General features: G+C 42.3%; 1 protein-coding gene across 3 annotated transcripts; it reads right to left on the reverse strand.

The window, feature by feature from the left end:
- Positions 1–3,077: 3,077 nt before the first annotated feature.
- On the reverse strand, positions 3,078–19,060 carry LOC137341121 (uncharacterized). Of its 3 annotated transcripts, none has more exons than XM_068004063.1 (4): positions 18,959–19,060; positions 14,371–14,527; positions 10,007–10,177; positions 3,078–7,738 (listed from the first exon to the last, which is right to left on the reverse strand). In XM_068004063.1, the coding sequence occupies exons 2-4, from the start codon at positions 14,518–14,520 to the stop codon at positions 6,944–6,946; spliced, it is 1,116 nt and encodes a 371-aa protein (XP_067860164.1). In that variant the 5' UTR covers positions 14,521–14,527; positions 18,959–19,060; the 3' UTR covers positions 3,078–6,943. The 3 variants fall into 3 exon arrangements, with proteins under 3 accessions (XP_067860164.1, XP_067860163.1, XP_067860162.1); XM_068004062.1 differs by having other exon boundaries at positions 18,797–19,060; XM_068004061.1 differs by having other exon boundaries at positions 18,751–19,060.
- Between the last annotated feature and the right edge of the window lie 1,985 nt (positions 19,061–21,045).

Below are 21,045 nucleotides of genomic sequence, written 5' to 3' on the forward strand. Positions count from 1 at the left end.
AGCACAGAAAGAGGCCGTTCAGCCCATCGCGCCTGTGCTGGCTCTTTGAAAGCTATCCAATTAGTCCCATTCCCGTGCTCTTTTCCTGTAGCCCTGTAAAATTTTTTTCCCTTTAAGTGTTTATCCAATTCCCTTTTGAAAGTTACTGTTCAATCTGCTTCCACCACCCTTTCAGGCAGTGCATTCCAGATCATAACAACTCGCTGTATGAAAGAATGTTTCCTCATGTCGCCTCTGGTTCTTTTGCCAATCGCCTTAAATCTGTGTCCTCTGGTTACCGACCCTTCTACCACTGGAAACAGTTTGTCCTTATAATTACTCTATCAATCAGGGACCAGTTTCTCTTTATTTATTTTATCTAAACCCTTCATGATTTTGAACACCTCTATCAAATCTCCTCAACCTTATCTGCTGTAAGGAGAACAACTCCAATCTCTGCACATAACTGAAGTCTCTCATCCCTGGTACCATTCTAGTCAATCTCTTCTAAAATTGGGGATGCACAAGAGACCAGAATTGGAGGAGCACAGAGATCTCGGAGGGTTGTAGGGCTGGAGGAGGTTACAGAGATAGGGAGGGGCGAGTCCATGGAGAGATTTGAAAACAAGGATGAGAATTTTAAAATCGAGGCGTTGCTGGACCAGGAGTCAATGTAGGTCAGCGAGCACAGGGGTGATGGGTGAATAGGACTTGGTGCGAGTTAGGATACAGGCAGCAGAGTTTTGGATGAGCTCAAGTTTACGGAGGATGCAAGGTGGGAGGCCGACCAGGAGAGTATTGGAATCATCAAGTGTGGAGGTAACAAAGGCGTGGCTGAAGGTTTCAGCAGCAGATGAACTCAGGATTATTACTGGAATAATAAATGGGAAAGTTAGAAGAAATGTTTTCACACTGAGGCTGACCACCTGGGAGTCTGAGAGTTAAAATTCCCTGTTATGTCAAAAATATAATGAGAAATGAAAGTAAATAAAGAATCAAAAGTCTGTGAATATTGCCCACCAATAAGTTTACTTTTGAGTCAACAGATCATGGGTTCTATCCCCTCTCCAGAGACTAGAGCATATAATCTTGGCCTACAGCTTGCACTGCCCCATTTCTGCAGCCACCGATCTGCTGAATCACACCCTCAACCGTCTCCGCCCCTGCCTCAGCTCATCTGCTGCTGAAACCCTCATCCGTGCCTTTGTTATCTCCAGACTTGACTATTTCAATACTCTCCTGGCTGGCCTCCCACCTTGCTACCTCCATAAACTTAAACTCATCCAAAACTTTGCTGCCCGTAACCCTACTCGCACCAAGTCCCGTTCACCCATCACCCCTGTGCTCGCTGACCTACATTGGCTACCAGTCCGGCTATGCCTCAATTTTAAAATTCTCATCCTTGTTTTCAAATCCCTCCACGGCCTCGCCCCTCCCAATCTCTGTAACCTCCTCCAGCCTTACAACCCTCCGAGATCTCTGCGCTCCTCCAAGTCTGGTCACTTGCGCATTCCTGATTTTCATCGCTTCACCCTTGGCAGCCGTGCCTTCAGCTGCCTAGGCTCTAAGCTCTGGAATTCCCTCTCTAAACCTCTCCGTCTCTCCTCCTTTAAGTTGCTCCTTTAAATCTACCCTATTTGACCAATCTTTTGGTCGCCTGTCATAATATCTCTTTATGTAGCTCGGTGTCAAATTTTGTCTGATAATCGCTCCTTTGAAGCGCCTTGGGATGTTTTTACTACGTTAAAGGGCTATATAAATGTGCGTTGTCGTTGTTGCACTGTTGGAGGTGACGTCTATCAGATGAGATGCTAAACTGGGGTCGTTTGCCCTCCCAGTTGGATGTAAAAGATCCCATGGCACTATTCGATGAAGAGGAGCGTTCTCCTGATGTCCTGGCCAACATTTATCCTTCAATCAACACAACTAAAAACAACAGTTTAAGTGGTCATTTATCTCTCTGCTGTCTGTGGGACCTTGCTGCGTGCATATTGACTGCCACAACTCCCTACATTACAACAGTGTTACACTTCAATAGTAATTCATTGGCTGTGAAGCATTTTGGGACGTCCGGAGATTATGAAAGGTGCTCTATAAAGGCAAGTTGTTTCTTCTTTATTTAAGAAATGACATATACACAATCTTCCAAATAACCCTAATCAGTGCTGGCAACACACAAAAGACAAGCCATTAAAAGAGTACCATTTATATACCAATCTTTACGTACAATAGTTAAAGTGTGAGTTTCGCATTGAAATGTAAAAGATGCCTAAGAATAATGTGAAACCCTGATTGATGATTTTCTATATCTTGACAGTTCACTGAAACAGTGCAAGGTTGAGTATTTATTCATTGAACTAGAGTGAAATCCCACAGTCCAACAGCATTTTTACCATTAATAGAAAATGTTATTTTATGATATCTGAAACATAGAAATAATGGATCCAGCCAATCTATATATTACTGCCACTCGTAAACTTAAAATTGGATTTTTTTTTCCTGTTCAGTACATCTAAGTACAATCTTTATGAACAAATTCTGTTTGTGTGTCTTAATTGATCAGAAAATATTTGTAGTGCCACAAATTACCAGAAAAATAGTTCTTATGCCATTAAAAATGTATATATATATTTCGCTGTTCCTTCATCGTCACTGGGTCAAAATCCTGGAACTCCCTACCTAACAGCACTGTAGGAGAACCTTCACCACACGAACTGCAGCGGTTCAAGAAGGCGGCTCACCATCACCTTCTCAAGGGCAATTAGGGATGGGCAATAAATGCTGGCCTTGCTAGCAACGCCCACATCCCATGAATGAATAAAAAAAATATTGTAACTAAATGTTGTTAAGTCACTTTAACAATATATAGCTTTAAATATGTGCAATCTTTGGAGTATGTATTTATCAATAAGATTTACTTACATTCATCTGATCGGTTTCTCTGAAAATGTCACTTTGTTATTTATAATTGTGCGAACCTCACTGTGCAAACTGAGTGAAAATAAAAAATAATACAATCATTTGGATGCAAAAATATTGTTGTCATGTTCATATTGCATGTTTGTGTTTATTCAAATAAAAAATACTGAAAATTGGAATTTCCTTTGCACAATTTTTATTTCCATTGAGTTTGATGAAATAACATGGTGTATTGAATTCAGAAAGTTTTGGTTCCTGGTGGGTTATATCCTTTCTATATTTTTTCTGACAAACATATATTGTTTCCAACATACAGTGTAGCCGATATCTACAAACAATTCATGGTTCTGATCACACAAATAATCAGTTTCTTGTTGTGTTCCAACCCATCAAATACTGTCAACGCAGACAAAAATGTAATTTACACAAACCTGTCTTGTCTAGTAAATTCTCCTGCAAACTGAGAAACTTTTGATAGTTGTTAAAAGTTGACAGGTCAAACACTTTGCTGAATGTAAAATATTTAAAGATGCCATAGAACAGATCAGAATATAAAACTGAAATGATTTCATTCTGTAAAATTTAACAGGTAAGTGTGGAAAGATCCCACACTATTGCAATAGATCTAAAAATACATTATTATGTTATGAAGTCTCCTGCAAAGTTGTCTCATTCCAATTTTTGTTTTTGTGTTAACTTTAAGGGAGGTGACATTAATATAGAAGAAATTTTACTTAAAAAGATAAAAAAGTGACCCTGTGCATGCATTGTATACCACGTCACAGTCCCAGGCTAGGGATTTATTTACAAGTTTTATTTACTTGTTTCTCGTCTGCATATATTTAAAAATATATTTAACCTGTGCTCATGTATGTCAACATATTTGAACATTTATTGATTTTGGATCCAAATTACATCAGTGCATGGCAGAAATCAGAACAATTTGGGACAGGGGTACAATAGTTCTTTTCTACCTATAATGTCCAGAGAGACCTGGGGGTATATGCGCACAAATCTTTGAAGGTGGCAGAACAGGTTAAGAAAGCGGTTGAAAAAGCATACGGGATCCCGGGCGTAGAGTACAAAAGCAAGGAAGTTATGTTGAACCTTTATAAAACACTGGTTCAGCCACAACTGCAGTATTGTGTCCAATTCAGGGCACTGCACTTTAGAAAAGATGTGACGGTCTTAGAGAGGGTGCAGAAAAGATTTACTAGAATGGTTCCCGGGATGAGGGACTTCAGTTACGTGGATGGACTGGAGAAGCTAGGGTCATTCTCCAGAGAAGGTTGAGAGGAGATTTTATAGAAGTGCTCAAAATCATTAAGGATTTAGATGAAGTAAATAAAGAGAAACTGTTCCTATTGGCGGAAGGGTCAAGAGCCAGACAACATAGATTTAAGGTAATTGGCGAAAGAACCAAAGGCGACATGAGGAAAAACTTTTTTACACAATAAGTGGTTATGATCTGGAATGCGCTGCCTGAAAGGATGTTGGAAGTAAATTCAATCGTGGCTTTCAAAAAGGAATTGGATAAATACTTGAAGGGATAAAAATTTGGAGGACTACGGCGAAAGAGCAGGGGAATGAGACTAACTGGATTGGTCTTACAGAGCCGACACGAGCTCGAGGGGCTGAAAGGCCTCCTTCTGTGCTGGAACCATTCTATGATTCTATGTCAGAAGAACATATTAAAAAGAAAAGGCTATATTGCCTATTCATTACATAGAATGTGTTTGTCTGTTTACTATGGATTCTACCCAGTCTGTTTTATCTCCTGACCAAAGGTTCTGCAAGTTTCTCTCTGCTTTCCTCAACGGATATAAAGCAACAGTCCAGAGTATCCACCTGACCCTACATACTACATCTGTCTACTTACTAACCTTTTGTCGAAGGCCATAATCTAAGCCAATGTTTTGTTCAAGGGCCGTTTTCAGGAATGCTCTAACACATGGCACTATGGAGTGAGCTCATGATTTCAGTCATGTCACTATGGGCGGTTAGCAGGTGGGGATCAGGCACTTTCTCAAAGGTAGAAAAAATATATATAGAACCAATTATTATATTAAGAAGTTCTATTTTGATTGCAATAGGAACAATTTATCTGCTGTATGGAAACTGGTACAGCTCTGCTTCCTAAAAGCATTCCCTTGCTTTCTTTTACTGGAGAATAACAAAAGGAGAGAGAACAGCGCCAAGTCCAATCTCAGTGTGTAGGGTGCATCAGGCCAGCTAGGAGTGAAGACCCAATGACACCTGAAGCAGCTCGTTTGCAAAGGAAAGGAAGGCGGGCTGCAAATGGCTCACAGGTTGTATTATCAGTACCAATGTCCTTTACCAATGACCAGTTTTAGTCTTCCTTTGCATGACAGTTCCATGGTCTCAAAGGTTCAAGAATTATCAAGTTCCACACAGCCCAGTTTGCTTCAGATGTGACTTCATTGTCCATAAGCACATTGTTTCCCAATAACTACCTACCAGTTGGTTATTCTTAGTTTGGATCTAGTTGTCTTTCCCTAGTTTCTCCTTTTTAACAATCCTACTCCTTGTAGTTCCTATCTTTCTCAACGTTTCAGCAGCCTGCAGGGCAGATGATGAGCCATGTGTCTTATTTCTTGGCGGCTTACTTGAGAGATAGATCAAACATCTGTTAGTTGGGGTTGACTGCCAATCTCTTACTGTGATGGTGTAAAATGAATGTTACAAACAGCGAATCTGTACTTCAACTGTAAGCTTTTACAAAACTGAACCAAAGCAAAGTTTTGCTAGATTTGGGCTTGTATAAGCACAATTTTTCTGCTTTGCATTGTTCGCAATAATGGAGTAGAGATCTGGAATTCAGCCAGGAAGGTAAGTGATTTTAGTTCATATTTGTCCCAGGTTCGGTGGGAGATCATTCACGTCCATATTTTATTTGGCAGATTATGATGCCATGCGAATGAGGGAAATAGGCTATATGACATATTTCCTGCCATTTGCATCCTAACAATGCTGGGCACGAGGGGTGCCTGGGCATCTGGTATTGTTAACGGCATATGGGGTTATTTAAAACTTAAAAGACCAGTTTCTCTACTGCAATTGATTGAATTACTGAAACCAGCCTATTTGAAAACAGGCACTTTTTATTTTTTAAGTTTCCTCTGAGGTCACAACTGGTCCACTTATGTTTCTTTTTTTTTTATTCGTTCACAGGATGTGGGCATTGCTGGCAAGGCCAGCATTTATTGCCCATCCCTAGCGAGATTTTTACAACTGAGTGGCTTGCTAGGCCATTTCAGAGGGCAATTAAGAATCAACCACATTGCTGAGGGTCTGGCATTGCTGAGGGTCTGGAGTCACATATAGGCCAGACCGGGTAAGGATGGCAGGTTTCCTTCCCTAAAGGACATTAGTGAACCAGATGGGTTTTTACGACAATCTGGTAGTTTCATGGCTATCATTACTGATACTAGTATTTTAATTCCAGATTTTTTTATTTTTTTAATTTAATTAATTGAATTTAAATTCGCCAGCCGCCGTGGTGGGATTTGAACTCGTGACTCTGGATTTTAGTCCAGGCCTCTGGATTACTAGCCCAGTAACATAACCACTACGCTACCGTACCCTTCTGCAAGGCACTGCAGCAAGTTTTCACCCCCACCCCATCTGAGGCACCCGGGTAGAATACATAAATGACCCTGACCCTGGAAAGGGGCATAAATAATGAGCGAGTGGAAGTCCCACCTTGCTGGAGATCCACCACCATCATGGCACAGAGGAAATTGGGGGCCTTTACCTTCAAAGTTGCAAACACTGTGTTTGATATTCTGCACAGGGATGAATTTCCCAATACACACTCCCGGTGTGGACAATAACCCTCAGGAAGCACAAATTGGGAAATTATGTTTGTGCTCCCCACAATTTTCTGTTCATTAAATTGTATCTTATAGTACAAAGAGTGAGGCTCCCCAGGTGTATACATACAGCTGGATTATTAGAAAACCAGGTATATGACAGAGTGAGCGATATAATGTGCTTTCAGTGTTGGAATCTCTAGTGCAGTACTCTATATACCAGATGGATCATAAAATAAAAGTCCATGTTCCATATTAAACTCTAATGATGCAAGATTGCCCTGAAGTCTTGTCAGTTTACTACCAATCAGCTCACTTTGCAGTTGATTTTTATCAGTTGTAGAAATTAGAAATTCTAGTCTCAGAACAATTTGCTGGTTAGCACACAGAAGCTGATTTAGAGATTCACACTCAGCCTGGTTTCCATATTCCCAATATGGATTTTGTTGGACTACTGGACGTGGATCATGCTGAATGTTTGGGAACATGTCGAGGCATCTCTTACTAGGTGCTCTGGGCACTAAGCTTGCAAGTTGCCTAGGAGTTCTGCTCATTTCAAGAGAGTTGGGCATCTGGACACTTGCTGATCCAACCACAGCAAGATCATGTTGATTGTCTGGTGTAGCACTTGGTGCAGAAGGCTTTATATTAAAAGCCCTGGAGTGCACTTTAGGAGGAAACAAAAAAGCATGTGTATTATTCATGTTTCCAATACATACTGCCAGGCTAATGTCTTTGTGCCATGTTTGACAGCACAATATATCGATCATAATTTGTCTCTGCTGCCTTCCTTTACATGACAATGAAGCACCAAAATAATTGTCTGTTTTCTCGTTTGTGACATCAACATCCCTAAAATAGCTGTAGCTGATGACTGTTGATACAAAGACATTTCCACATTTGCTGCTTTTAGCATCAGTAAATTCCACAACCATTTGTTTAGTCAGATCCAGCAGACAATTCAACACTCTTCTCTTTTCAACATTTCTTCCCATGATTTCAACAACCTGTAAAACAAACATGTACCAATCAATAAAGAGACAACTTGCATTTGTATAGCACCTTTCATGTCCTCAGGGCAACCCAAAGCATTTCACAGTCAATTAATTACTTTTGAAGTATAGTCACTGTTATGTAGGCAAAAATGGAAGGAAATTTGCACACAGCAAAATCCCACAAACAGGAGTGAGATAAACAATGGGGGTAATTTTAATCCCCACCCCCCGCGATGGGGGGGAGGGTGGAATTGTTAAATATGTGAAACCCGACCCCAACCCGCCACAAAAGCATCTACTTCCGGTTTCACCACAGCGGGTTTGGGGGTGTCCGAGTAACCCGCTCTGGAGAGGCGGGGTCCGTGATTATAATATTTAAAGGAGGCTGCGTTCCTCAGAATTTGGCAGCCGTTTAAATTTAATTCCAGCACTGCCTGTGGGTCAAGAGAGGCAGTAGTGCTTCCCCGGCCCCCCAAACAAACCTCCTGCTGCGATCTCTTCCTCCCCGCGATCATCAGACCGCCACCGCCCCCCGGAGTCGGTCGCCCTCTCCACGATCTCTATCTCTCCTCCCCCATTCTCTCTCCCCCGCGATATCTCCCTCCCTGCGATCTCTCTCTCCCTCCCTCCCTCCTCACTGCCGCGCTCCAAGACCCCACCCATCAACCCCTGATCTTCGCCGCTTGCCGGGGATTGTCCCCAAGGGTCCCCGGCTGCAGCCTTCTACAGAATGCTCAATTGATTTCTAGTTTCTTGAAATGAATATTCTGACTGTTCCCCAGAATGTCCTTATTTCTGAGAGTTCGTGAGAAAAATAGACCTCCTTTCTGATTTCAAAAAGTGATTTTATTTATTTCTATGGGTAAGACACTCCTTTATCTTGGAGTTTTTTCCCTTTTCCCTGGGTTGAGTTTCCACACGTCATCTCTGGTCATGAGGATGAGAGGAGGGAATTGTTCCCCAGTCTCTGTCAATATTGCTCTGACATTGCCTGCTGGATGGGGCACAAAAGCAACTCAGGGCAACTGTCCCTTCATTTCCCTTCCCTCCCTGTGGGAAAATGCATTTCATCCCACGGAACTGAGATCAATAACATCGTGTGAGGTGTAAACCCATCTACAGTTACTGTGTGGCACCATGTTCATGCCCCAACTGGCTGGGCTACCGCACTGCTGAGAAAAAACATTTTAAAAACCCACCACAGGATCTCTGGTCTCCTGATTAGAGATACAATCTTTGAAGTGAGGGTAGGTGTGGTGTTGTAGTTACACTGAATACAATAGGGGCAATTTTCTTGGCCCTTGTGCCCAGGGAAGTGCGCACTCCCAGGGTGCAAGGGGTTGAGACCTGGTTGCCTGGGTCAGCAACCCTTTAACGCTGCTACGAGATTCCTGGGGCTTTGCTACGGGAGCAGAGCCTGACCTGTGCCGACAGAAGGTGCAGGCCAGATGGAGCAATGATAACTCGTCTCACAGTGGACGATAACTCGCAGTGGAAATGCCTCCTGTGTGCCCAAGCGTAGGGTCACCCAGAAAAAGCTGGTGCTATGGCCTGCCCCCAAACCCCTGCCGACCAGAGGTTCCAGAGTCAAATGAAGATCTGAAGGTAGACCTCCGTATTTTTTATCCCTCTCTCCAGAATTTTAAACTATAATCAGGCCTCAGAGGCCGGAAGCTGCTCTGAATTTTCTGTCCCTACTGCCGGCGTTAAGTCATGTCAGGGAGTGGGCCTGTGCCTGGGCCGGCCTCCGGCTATTTAAGTGGGCTGGGACAAAAAATAGAGGTGATCCCAGGGCTGGATAGGAGTGTGTATACTTTGGGTGTGCTGCACCGGTTTATCTCCTGGGCGGAGAGGGGCAGTTGCTGGAGGTGATACTCACTGCCAGGACCACCCCCTTCCACAAGGCCATAATCATCCCCTCTGTGAACCTTCTTTCCTCAGAGGGTACCAAAAACTGGGTCCTCCTTTGCGGGATTATAAAAAGTAACACCTCAACTGAAGAATCTTTAAATTAGTGAGCTCCACGCTCTGAAGAAGCACAACCTCAGACACTGCAGTGAGCCATACACAAAATGGCTGCCTTCGCTCTTTCAGCTGTTGCAGAGGCACTGGATTGTTCCCCCAGCCTCACCCCCCAAAGTGGGTTCCCTATAGAGGACACCAATAGTGCCAGAAACCTACTCTGAATTTTTAATGAAGTGGCTCAGACTTCATTGACTAAATGGCCTATTTCTGTGTTCTAACTTACTGTGCTTCTCAGGATGAATTGACTGAACTTACCACATCAAGTAGCACTGTGTAAGGAGGACGTGTTGGGAGGTGGGTGTTGTACTTCCGAAAGACATCTGGATACTTAGAAAATAATAACTGAAATTCACGTTGATCAAAAATTTCTTCTGGTTCAATTCTAGGACGATTAATGTTGCCATAAAATAATATTGTATGTAATATCTGCAAAATTTTAAAAAAATTAACAACTTTTTAGTGATTAGAAAAGATGTACTTGTTCAAAAATAGGTATTAAAGTCAAACTAGTTGAGTTAGAGTGAAATTAAAACAGAAAATGTGAGAAATATGCAACAGGTATATCCGCATGTGAAAAAGAAAGGACAGGTTAGGCTATTGGATCAAGACAATAAGGTAGATTTTCGGAGTCCTCCCCCACGATGAGGTAGCCTGCCCTCCACTAGTGAGTATGAATTGGAAACACATCCGCGATTTTCCGAAACATGGCAGGCAAGATACCTTACTATGGGTGAGGACGAAAAATCTACCCTAATCTGTGTAAAAAAAGAGAAGAAAAATAATGAAAAGGGGAGAAGAGCTAAATATTTCCATACTAATGCTATGAGGATGTGAAACAAGTTTGCGGAGTGAGAAACATTTATATTGAAGAAAACGTGCGATGAACTAGGAATAACAGCATCCTGGTTTAACCAGAATATTGATTGGGAGATTAAACAGCCTACAGAATGGATAGACACAACAAAGGAGATGGAGGTGTAACAAAGTGAGTAAGAGAGGACATTATTTCCATAGAAGGGAGTGTATTTTCAGCAGGGCAGGATAGGATGCGGATTTTTTCTGTAGATGCAGACACATTATCGAATAACTTTTTCTGCAAGTCTGAGCCAGTGTCCCACAACCAACGGATCAGAGCAAAGCTCTGTCGTCCTGCCATATCCAGTCGAGAATGGTGGTAAACCACCAGGCAAATAACAGGAGGAAGCCCCATGAATATTCCAAACCTCAACCAAGGTGGAGCCCAACATGTGAGTGCAAGAGATGAGGCTGAAGCGTTTGCAAGTGTCTTCAGCCAAAAGTGCCAAGTGAATGATCCTACTCAGCCTCCTGAGGTCCCCACCATAATAGACACCAGTCTCCAGCCAATTTGGTTCACTCCATGTGACATTACAACGGGTCTCTGATATAATATAAATGATGAAAGGAGTCATTAATTGTAGCATGAAGCAACACCTACTCACGAGTGATCTGCTCCCTCAGTTTGGGTTCCACCAACAATTTGATTCCAGACTTTATCATAACCTTGATCCAGACATGGACACAAGAGCTCAATGCCACAGGAGAGGTGAGAGTAGCTGCTCTTGACATCAAGGCAGCATGCGATCGAGTTTGGCACCAAAAAGTCCTAGCAAAACTGAAGTCAATAGGGGTCAAAGGGAAAACTCTCCAGTAGCTGGAGCCATACTTGAAGCAAAGAAAGATGGTTTTTGTTGTTGAAGGCCTCTCATCACAGCCCCAGGACATCAGTGCAGGAGTTCCTCAGGGAAGTGTGCTTGGCCCTTCAGATTCATCAACTTGCATTTATATAGCACCTTTAACAAAGTAACAAAGGAAAGACATCCCAAGGCTCTTCACAGAGGTGCAAGGAAAGCAGCAATTTCCTAGCTGCAATGTCAACACATGGAACTGATATAACATACAGGGAGAGTGAGGGAGGAAGAGTTAAGAGAGGAATAAAATGACCTTCCCTCCATCATAAGGTTAGCAATGGAGCTTCTCGCTGACAACTCCACAGTGTTCAGCTCCATTCACGACTCCTCGGTTAATAAAGCAACCCATGCCAGCTTACAGCAGGACCTGGAAAATATCCAGGTTAGTTCTGACAAGTGATTAGTAACATTCACACCACATATATGCCATGTAATGACCATTCCAAACAAGAGAAAGCCCAGCTATCTCCTCTTCACTTTCAAAGACACCACCATTGCTGAGATAACCATCATCAACACTTTGGGGGTCACCACTGAGCAGAAGCTGAATTGGACCAGACATATCAACACTGTGGTTACAAGAGCAGAACAGAATCTGGGTATTCTGTTAGTAGTGGCTCACCCCCTGACCCCTCAAAGCCTCTCCACCATTTACAAGGCTTAAGTGAGGAGTGTGATGGAATACTCACCACTCTCCTGGATGGGTTCAGCTGTGCCAACACTCAAGAAACTCATCACCATCTCAGAAAGAGCAGTTCGCTTGATCAGTGCCCCTGCCACTGGACTCAATATCCACCCCTTCCACCAATGGTGGGTTGTGGCTACAGTATGTAGGATCAAAAAGATGCACTGCAGCAACTCACCAAGATTACTTCAACAGCACCTCCCTCCCTTACTAACTCTACCACCAAGAGGGACAAGAGCTGCAATATTGTGGGATCACCATCACCTCCAGATTCCTCTCCAAGTTACATACTTGGACATAAATTGACATTTCTTCACTGTCACTGGGTTAATATGCTGCAATTCCCTACCTAACACCATTGTGGGAGCAAAACAAGGACTTCAGTGGATCAAGGAAAAGACCCACCACAACCTTCCCAAGACAACTAGGGTTGAGCAATAAATGTGGCCTTGTTAGCATCACCCACATTGTGAGAACAGAAAAAATCCATTGCAAATGAGTTTATTGGTTGTTTGTGAACAATTCCAGCAGTTTTACCTTTTCCTCCCCCTGCCCTCCTTTCCTCACTGGGTTACGGCTCCACAGCCTTGGGATCATCCTCTGGTCCAATGCCTAAATTGCCATTATTCATGTATGAGCATTGCAGTCATTGGAATCTCACCATTTGGGGGAAGGAAACTAGTAAGCTGCTGCAGGATTAAAAGGCCTGTAGCATTTAAAGAAGCCATGACAGCTAAAACTATCTTTGATGCACAACCGAAAGTTTGTTATTAAAGAATGTCTATGAGGTCTGCACGGTTAAGTGATGAAACTGTATAAGTACACCTGCATGAAGGTAGGTAGAGGAGGGAAGGTGCTGTGGGAGGAGATGGCCAGGGTAATCAGTGCCAACTCCAACATTCACACAAGTCGACTCAGTGCCTGGAAAAGTTTAATGACTTTACCAGGCTGGGAAGGTAAGAGTAACCAGTCATGCCTTCTAATAATGCACTGTACTAAGAACAGTGACTTCCACTCACACTGTGTTAAAATGCTTGAATGTCCAGTCAGCCATGTGGTGCCTTTCACATCCCCAGCCTTCACCTGGAACTGTTTCTCAACTCAGTCTTACATATAATTGCTCTACTAAAAGCCTCACACGGAATCTAACTGATTGGTGCATGCACCTGTAATCACCCCATTATGGGCTACCAGCTGACATGCGTTTTACTGCATCGCATGGTAAGCAAAAAGGTAATTCTCACTTTCTCCGAGGTCATGGCAGCCCATAACTATAGAGAGAGATTGGCAACCGGCGGTAGACCCAGAAACTATTGCTGCTGCTGCTCTCCTCGGGCTGCGTTGCTCTGTACCAAAGATCCCATCCCCCAGCAGCCTAAATTTATGCAAAAACATTTCTGCAGATTCTTCACTGAACCTGGAAACTCTCAGTCTTCCTGCAGACCTTGCAGACCAGACAGATGTTTAGTAACAAATTTTCAGTAGTGCTTCCAAAATCATTTTAGCATTCAGATCATGTGGAGAGAGCCCATAGAGGGAGTTGGAAATGGGGAAATAGGAAGACAGATACCAGGTGCAGGTTTGTAATGGCATTGTCGTCCTTCTCATCCTATTATATCCCACATTACTTGTCAGCAAATCTCGAAACCCTCATGTCACTACCGAAAGTCTCATGTGAACCCTGCTCCTCAGCAACACATTCTAAGCTCTCATCCCCTTTTCTTCTCTAGATAATCTCAAAGAAGCAGAACCAGTTCCTGCCAGCACTTCATGCCATGCACCGTCACTCACTGAGTGACACACAGAGCATGAGTGAGCAGGCGCAGCTGGGGTGGAACATAAGGAAGAAGATGTTGCTGACTGGAGGTGGAAGTGATGTTGTCCTGGGCTGAAGAGCCTGGGGATTCAGCTCTCACGGTTCTTGTGTTTATAAGAAGAGGGCGATGACAGACAATGTGCTGCATACGGCGGTTCGAGAGAAATTAAGGTGCAAAAGTGAGTGGGGGTCTGGCATAACGGATCCTCGCCCCTATCTGCCCACTCAATTAGTGCCACAAAATCAGGTGGATGATGGCAGAAACTCCAACATGTATATAAATTAAAGATATTTCAACATTAGTAAAACCAAGTTATAAATTCAACAGTATGTTTGTTATTCAGCAGGAAAACTGGATCACCCACTTCCCAAGTTTTATGTATCTTCAATGTACAAGTTAAAAAAGTACCTCTTTGAAGTAGGCTTTTCCTTTATCTTGCAAAAGCTTTCGTTCTCGCACAGAGTTTGCGATGAATGACCGAACCATCTTCAAAAATTGATTTCCACTCTTGATAAAGTTTTGTACCTGTGGTACTTCACGTTTCACACAATCCACCATTTTCCTTCTAGCACAAAAAGTAAATTAAACAGGTGATTTAACAGCAAGAAATGGAACATGCTGTTTTTGTTTGAACTTATTGGACTGAATTTCCATCCATTTACTGCCAGTTATTGGTCAGTGTTGGGATACTAAGACCAGTACAATAGGGCATTATAACCGACCATTGCACTATCATCCCAAAAAGGTTATGCCAAAATTATCCTTCTTAAAACCCCTCAGTCTGCTGCATGACCCACTCAGAGCCTTCCCCACCACATGTAAATGAGGGCAGGAGGATGTGGCTTCGGTCTCCATGTAATTTCCCCCAATTACCAACCCAAACCTGACCTCTGAAAATACTGTCACTATATATAGACGGCGGCATGAGCAGTACAGTATTATCCCTGTGGGGGCCATTGTGGCTGTGATATCTGAAGCTTTGTGAAACTTTGCTGGATTCTTGCTGTTTGCCGATCTGGAGTTTTTCTGAAGACTTCTCCTGCCACTTACACTGAATACTGGGGAAAGTTATTTTTTGGATTGGATCAATGGGAATTCCTCCCTTCCTGTCCTGTGAAGGGGGAATTGGAAGAGGCTAGATTAGAGGAACTTACAGAGAGGCATTACAGAAAATGTTTGTTTACAACACAGATTGCCACTTCACAGGATTTACTGATGTAGAGGTCTTTTGTTTAGATTTCTCTGGCTGTTAGTGCCTCAGAAGGCTGCTCTGTCCCCTGAGGCTAGTCTGGAATTATGCCAGCTGCTGGGCGAATACCTGCAGCCCACTTCCACCAGGAGAACAGCCTTGACTGTAGCAACAACAACTTGCATTTGTATAATTGCTTTTAACGTAGTAAAACGTCCCAAGATGTTGAGTAGTGAAAGTGACCACGGATGTGAACTTTTTGCCACTAACTCTTTTCAGGCAACCTTGGGTTACCACTGTCAATTAAGACAGGCAACAGCACACCATTGTATAAATAAAGTCACTAGTGCTCTCTTAAGATTGGCCTTCTCCATGGAACCTGCAAAACAAAGAAATTGTCCAGTTCTACAGATCGGCAGGGCTCCCACAAGTAGAAGAAGCAATTGACGGAACACGTGACACCGAAAGCCCTTCATGACAACTCCCTCAATTTCACTAATAGGGAAGGCTTTCATTTAATAAACATCCATATACTGTGTAAAGCCAAGCACCTTATCATGTACGTTAATGCACACTACCTAGGAAGCTGTCATGATGTATAATATGCAATATTAGTAAATAATGGTAATGGTGAAAATAATGGGACTTAGGATAGTTAAATATCCAGGACTTGATGGTTTCCACCCTAGGATATTAAAAAAGTAGATGAGGAAGTTGCAGAAGCTTTAGTTATAATCTTTCAAAGCTCTCGTGATTCGGGAATTGTTCATTTAGGCTGGAAAATTGCTAATGTCACTCCATTATTTAAGAAGGGTGGGAGAGAGAAACCAGGTAACTACAGGCCTGTCAGTTTAACTTCAGTTGTGGGGAAACTACTAGACTCTGTCATTAAGGATAGAGTAGCTGAGCACTTGAACAACTATGAGCTGATCGATAAAGTTCCACACAAAAAATTATTGGCAAAAATGAGAGCACACAGAATTAGAGGTAGGCTTTTGACTTGGGTCATAAATTGGTTGGAAGGTAGGAGACAGAGAGTGGAGATAAAGGGTGGATATTCAGATTGGCAGCATGTGACAAGTGGTGTTCCTCAGGAATCTGTTCTGGGGCCTCAACTTTTCACAACATTTATTAGTGACTTGGATAAAGAAATAGAGAGCTGTATATCAAAGTTTACAGATGATATTAAATTAGGAGGGACTGTAAGTAGTGCAGATGGGAGCAGGAAGTTGCAAAGGGACATAGACAGATTAAGTGAGCGGGCAAAACTATGGCAGATGGGAGTTTAATGTAAGGTCATCCACTTTGGACCTAAGAAAGATAAATTGGACTATTTTCTAAATGGTGAAAAACTGGGATCTTAAGAGAATCAAAGGGATGTGGGAGTCCAAGTCCCATTCACCCATCGCCTCTGTGCTCGCTGACCTACTATTGGCTCCCGGTCCAGCAACGCTCCGATTTTAAAATTCTCATACTTGTTTTCAAATCCCTCCATGGCCTCGCCCGTCCCTATCTCTGTAACCTCCTCCAGTCCTACAACACACCGATATCTCTGCGTTCCTCCAGTTCTAGCCTCTTGCGCATCCCCGATTTTTATCACTCTACCACTGGCAGCCGCACCTTCAGCTGCCTAGGCCTAAGCTCTAGAATTCCCTCCCTAAATGTCTCCACCTCTCTCTCCTGCTTTAAGACACTCCTTAAAAACTACCTCTTCGACCAAGCTTTTGGTCACCTGTCCTAATATCTCCTTGTGTGGCTCAGTATCAAATTTTGTTTGATAACGCTCCAGTGAAGTGCCTTGGGACCTTTTACTATGTTAATGGTGCTATATAAATGCAAGTTTTTGTTGTTGTCCAAGTACAAAAATCATTATATAAATGATTTGGACTCAGGAATCGGAAGTACAATTTCAAAATTTGAGGATGACACCAAATTGGGGAGTATAGTTAATACTGAGAAAGACTGCGACAAAATACAAGAAGATGTTAATAAACTTGCAGAATATGTGTGTATATGGCAAATTAATTTCAATATAGATAAGTGGAAGGTGGTGCATTTTGGTAGGAGGAATGAGGAGGCCACATACTCCTTGGAAAATAAGAGTCTAAATGGGGTAGATGAGCAAAGGGATCTCAGGGTACAGATTTACAGATCATTAAAAGTAGCAATGCTGGTTATCAAGGCCACAAAAATGCAAACAAAGCACTGGGCTTCACTTCTAGAGGAACAGAATTAAAAAAGAGAAGTTTTGTTAAACTTACATAGAATCTTGGTTAGACCACATTTAGAACTGTGCACAGTTCTGGCCTCCAAAAAGGATACAGGGGCACTGGAGAAGGTGCAAAAAAGATTTACAAGGATGGTACCAGAACTGAGAGGTTATAACTACCTGGAAAGACTGAACAGGCTGGGGCTCTTTTCTCTAGGAAAGAGAAGGCTGAGGGGTGACCTAATAGAGGTCTTTAAAATTATGAAGGGGTTTGATAGGGTAGACATAAAGAAAATGTTTCCATCTGTGGGGAGTCCAAAACTAGGGGCCATATATATAAGATAGTCACTAATAAATCCAATAAGGAATTCAGGAGAAACTTCTTTACCCAGAGAATGGTTAGAATGTGGAACTTGCTATCTCATAGAATAGTTGAGGCAATAGCTTAGAAGTTGAGTTTCAGGTCAGTCATGATCTAACTGAATGGTGGAGCAGGCTCGAGGGGCTGAATGGCCTACACCGGTTCCTACGTTCTTACGATGCTTTTATTATTTGACAATCCACCACATGGGCTTTCCAACGGCAATGCTGGAGAAGGAGCAGGAGTTTATGTAAAGGTAGTGCAGAAAAGAGCCACAAGGCTGATCCCAAGAGAGAAAGGCCTGTTTATACGGAAACTGAACATTAGCCCATTTATTATAACTGGCTTAATCCCTCAGTTAAAATAACGGATAGAGAAATGTCATCCGACTGTGGTAAGTATTTCCTTCCTTATCCTTACAATATTAACTGGTGTTAAAAAAACATCACACTCAGTTTGGAAGCTGCACATTCATTAGCTAGTGCATTTGTCCGATAATTCAAATCAACTAAGGTCAGCTGCATTGAGACACACGGGGTATTACATAGAATGCACAGCACAGAAACTGGCCATTCGGCCCAACAGGTCCATGCCGATGTTTATGCTCCTCTAATTGGTGGATGGGGAATACAGGTATCACCCAATAACAAAGCAGAATCAAAATTCTAATATTAAATGGTTTCTGTACCTCAGCAATTCAATAAAACCTCAGCATTATCCAACAATACCAATGAATCAATTTATAGATTACTGGCTTACTTCACCTGTTTGTGTTGAATCCAACAGAAGGACATGTTGATCCGTACATATGAAAACAATAAAATATCCAATTCTATTGAACTATGAATACAAATCCTATTAGTACAAATTGGTTACTATTTATAACTTCACCTCTGACTCACAAGCAAGATATGAATATCGCACTCCCCAGCACTGAACTCCCTTCCCTTGATCAGAAATAAAATTCAAAACATATCTTAAAATATATAGATTGTAATAACATTCTTATTGCATTTACAATTTACTTACTTATCCTCACAACTATTTGCCAGTGTCACTAAACATGTCCACGTACATTTGACCAAAGTCCGAACATCGAACTAGTTACTTCAATGTCTATTCCAGTGCAATCCCTTTTATTGAGATTAATAGGAACTTCGGCGAGACTGAAGAGCGGCTTCACCGTCAGACTGTACTGAAGGGCAGAGCCTGTCCAGCTGGAGTTGGGATCTTTTACCTGATACTCTAGTAATGTCAGCAGAAGTCAGTGCCCCAGTATCAGCCCACATCCCAATCGAAAGGAAGCAGCTTCTCCTGAGTTTAGACGGTGAATGTGATGATTTTCTGACGCAAAAAAGAGAAAACGAAACTTACTGTTGACTTCCTTGTTTCTCGAATGGTGCATTTGATTGGTCAAAGTAGAATTATGGTGTAGAGGGGAAAGTTCGATTTTATAACCGGACTGACTAAATGGAATTAAAATGGTAGAAGGCATTAATCTCGACACTGCAGAACCATTTTGACACATTAGGTATGGTGCATGCGAACACAAGATCTACACACACACACAACATTCACAGCAAAGTACGGATTGCAACAAGACATTGTAACCAACTGATTGGTATTAGAGGGTTTCAGGCAGGTTGCTCTAAGTTTAGTCCCGAGGAACGATGATTTTCAGTGTGAAGTTCTACTTTTCCCATTGAGTTTAACCACACATAAAGTAGACAATTTGCAGAATATATTGCTAAGCACCAGAATTTGAAAGCCACGAGACAGGGGTTACAAATTCAGGTCTTTTCAACAAATGGATGCTTAAGGAAATTATTTTTGAAGGCTCAGTTGGTAAATGCACCATATGATGGGACTCTGAACCATACGGACCAGGAAGGCCCCATGTTCACTTTTATTTTTACAGGGTCTTCCCTCCAGTGGTTTTAGCAAACCTGCCAAGTTTACTTTGATGTTGCCATTGGCTGAACAACGCCTGCACACTGGGAGCCTGGAGCACTAAGTCGGATAAAGAAGCAAATTTAATGGACCAATGTGATTGTTTCTGGTTCTCACACAAGCCATATTTATGGCCTCTCTCTCCAAGAGTGCCAGCTTGTGCTAAATTACAGGTAGTTTTGTGTTCTGGGCCTGACCTCATTGGAAACTTGGTATAGACTGCCTAAATTCAATTCAGAAAAAGGAGACTTTGTGTACTGCGTTCAAACCCAAATCATAAAGATAAAGATGTGATCTTGTAGCTCACTCCACCTCCTCATAGTTTGTAAAGTTCGATTAAAAACGTTGATATTTCTGAATATTTTGCAGGATAATCCAACACGTATCATAATATAGTATCATAGTAGGTACAGCACAGGAGTAGGCCATTCAGCCCATCGTGCTTGTGCCGGCTCTTTGACGGAGCTATCCAAATAGTCCCATTCCTCTGCTCTTTCCCATAGCCCTTCAAGTTTATTATTCAAAATTATTTCCCTTCAAGTATTTATCCAATTCCCTTTCAGGCAGTACATTCCAGACCATTACAACTCCCTGCATAAAAAAATGTATCCTCATGTCGCCTCTGGCTCTTTTGCTGATCACCTTAAATCTGTGTCCTCTGCCTACTGGCCCTTCTGCCACTGGAAACAGTTTCTCCTAGTTTATTCTATCAGAACCGTTCATGATTTTGAACACCTCCATCAAATCTCCCCTTAACCTTTTCTGTTCTAAGGAAAACAACCCCAGCTTCTCCAATCTCTCCATATAACTGAATTCCCTCATCCCTGGCATCATTCTAGCAAATTTCTTCTGCACCCTCTCTAAGGCCTTGACATCCTTCCTAAAATGTGGTACCCAGAATTGAACACAATATTCTAGCTGAGGCCTAATCAGTGTTTTATAAATATTTAGCATAACTTCCTTGCTTTTGTACTCTATGCCTCTATTAATAAAGCCCAGGATCCCATATGCTTTTTTAACAGCCGTATCAACTTGTCCTGCCATCTTTAAAGATTTGTGTATGTGCACCCCCAGGTCTCTCTGTTCCTGCACCCCCTTTAAAATTGTACCATTTAGTTGATATTGCCTCTCTTCATTCTTTCTACCAAAATGCATCACTTCACACTTCTCTGCATTAAATTTCATCTGCCATGTGTCTGCCCATTTCACCAGTCTGTCTCTGTCCTCTTGAAGTCTGTTACTATCCTCCACTACATTTCCTTTCCTACATTTGCGAGTTTCATGTCATCTGCAAACTTTGAAATCCTGATAGGGTTAGATGAAATAGGGGGAGAGGAGGCTCATGTGCAGCATAAATATTGGCATAGGCCAGTT

This window comes from Heptranchias perlo, chromosome 23 (assembly GCF_035084215.1).
Source record: "Heptranchias perlo isolate sHepPer1 chromosome 23, sHepPer1.hap1, whole genome shotgun sequence".
NCBI classification, from domain to species: domain Eukaryota; kingdom Metazoa; phylum Chordata; class Chondrichthyes; order Hexanchiformes; family Hexanchidae; genus Heptranchias; species Heptranchias perlo.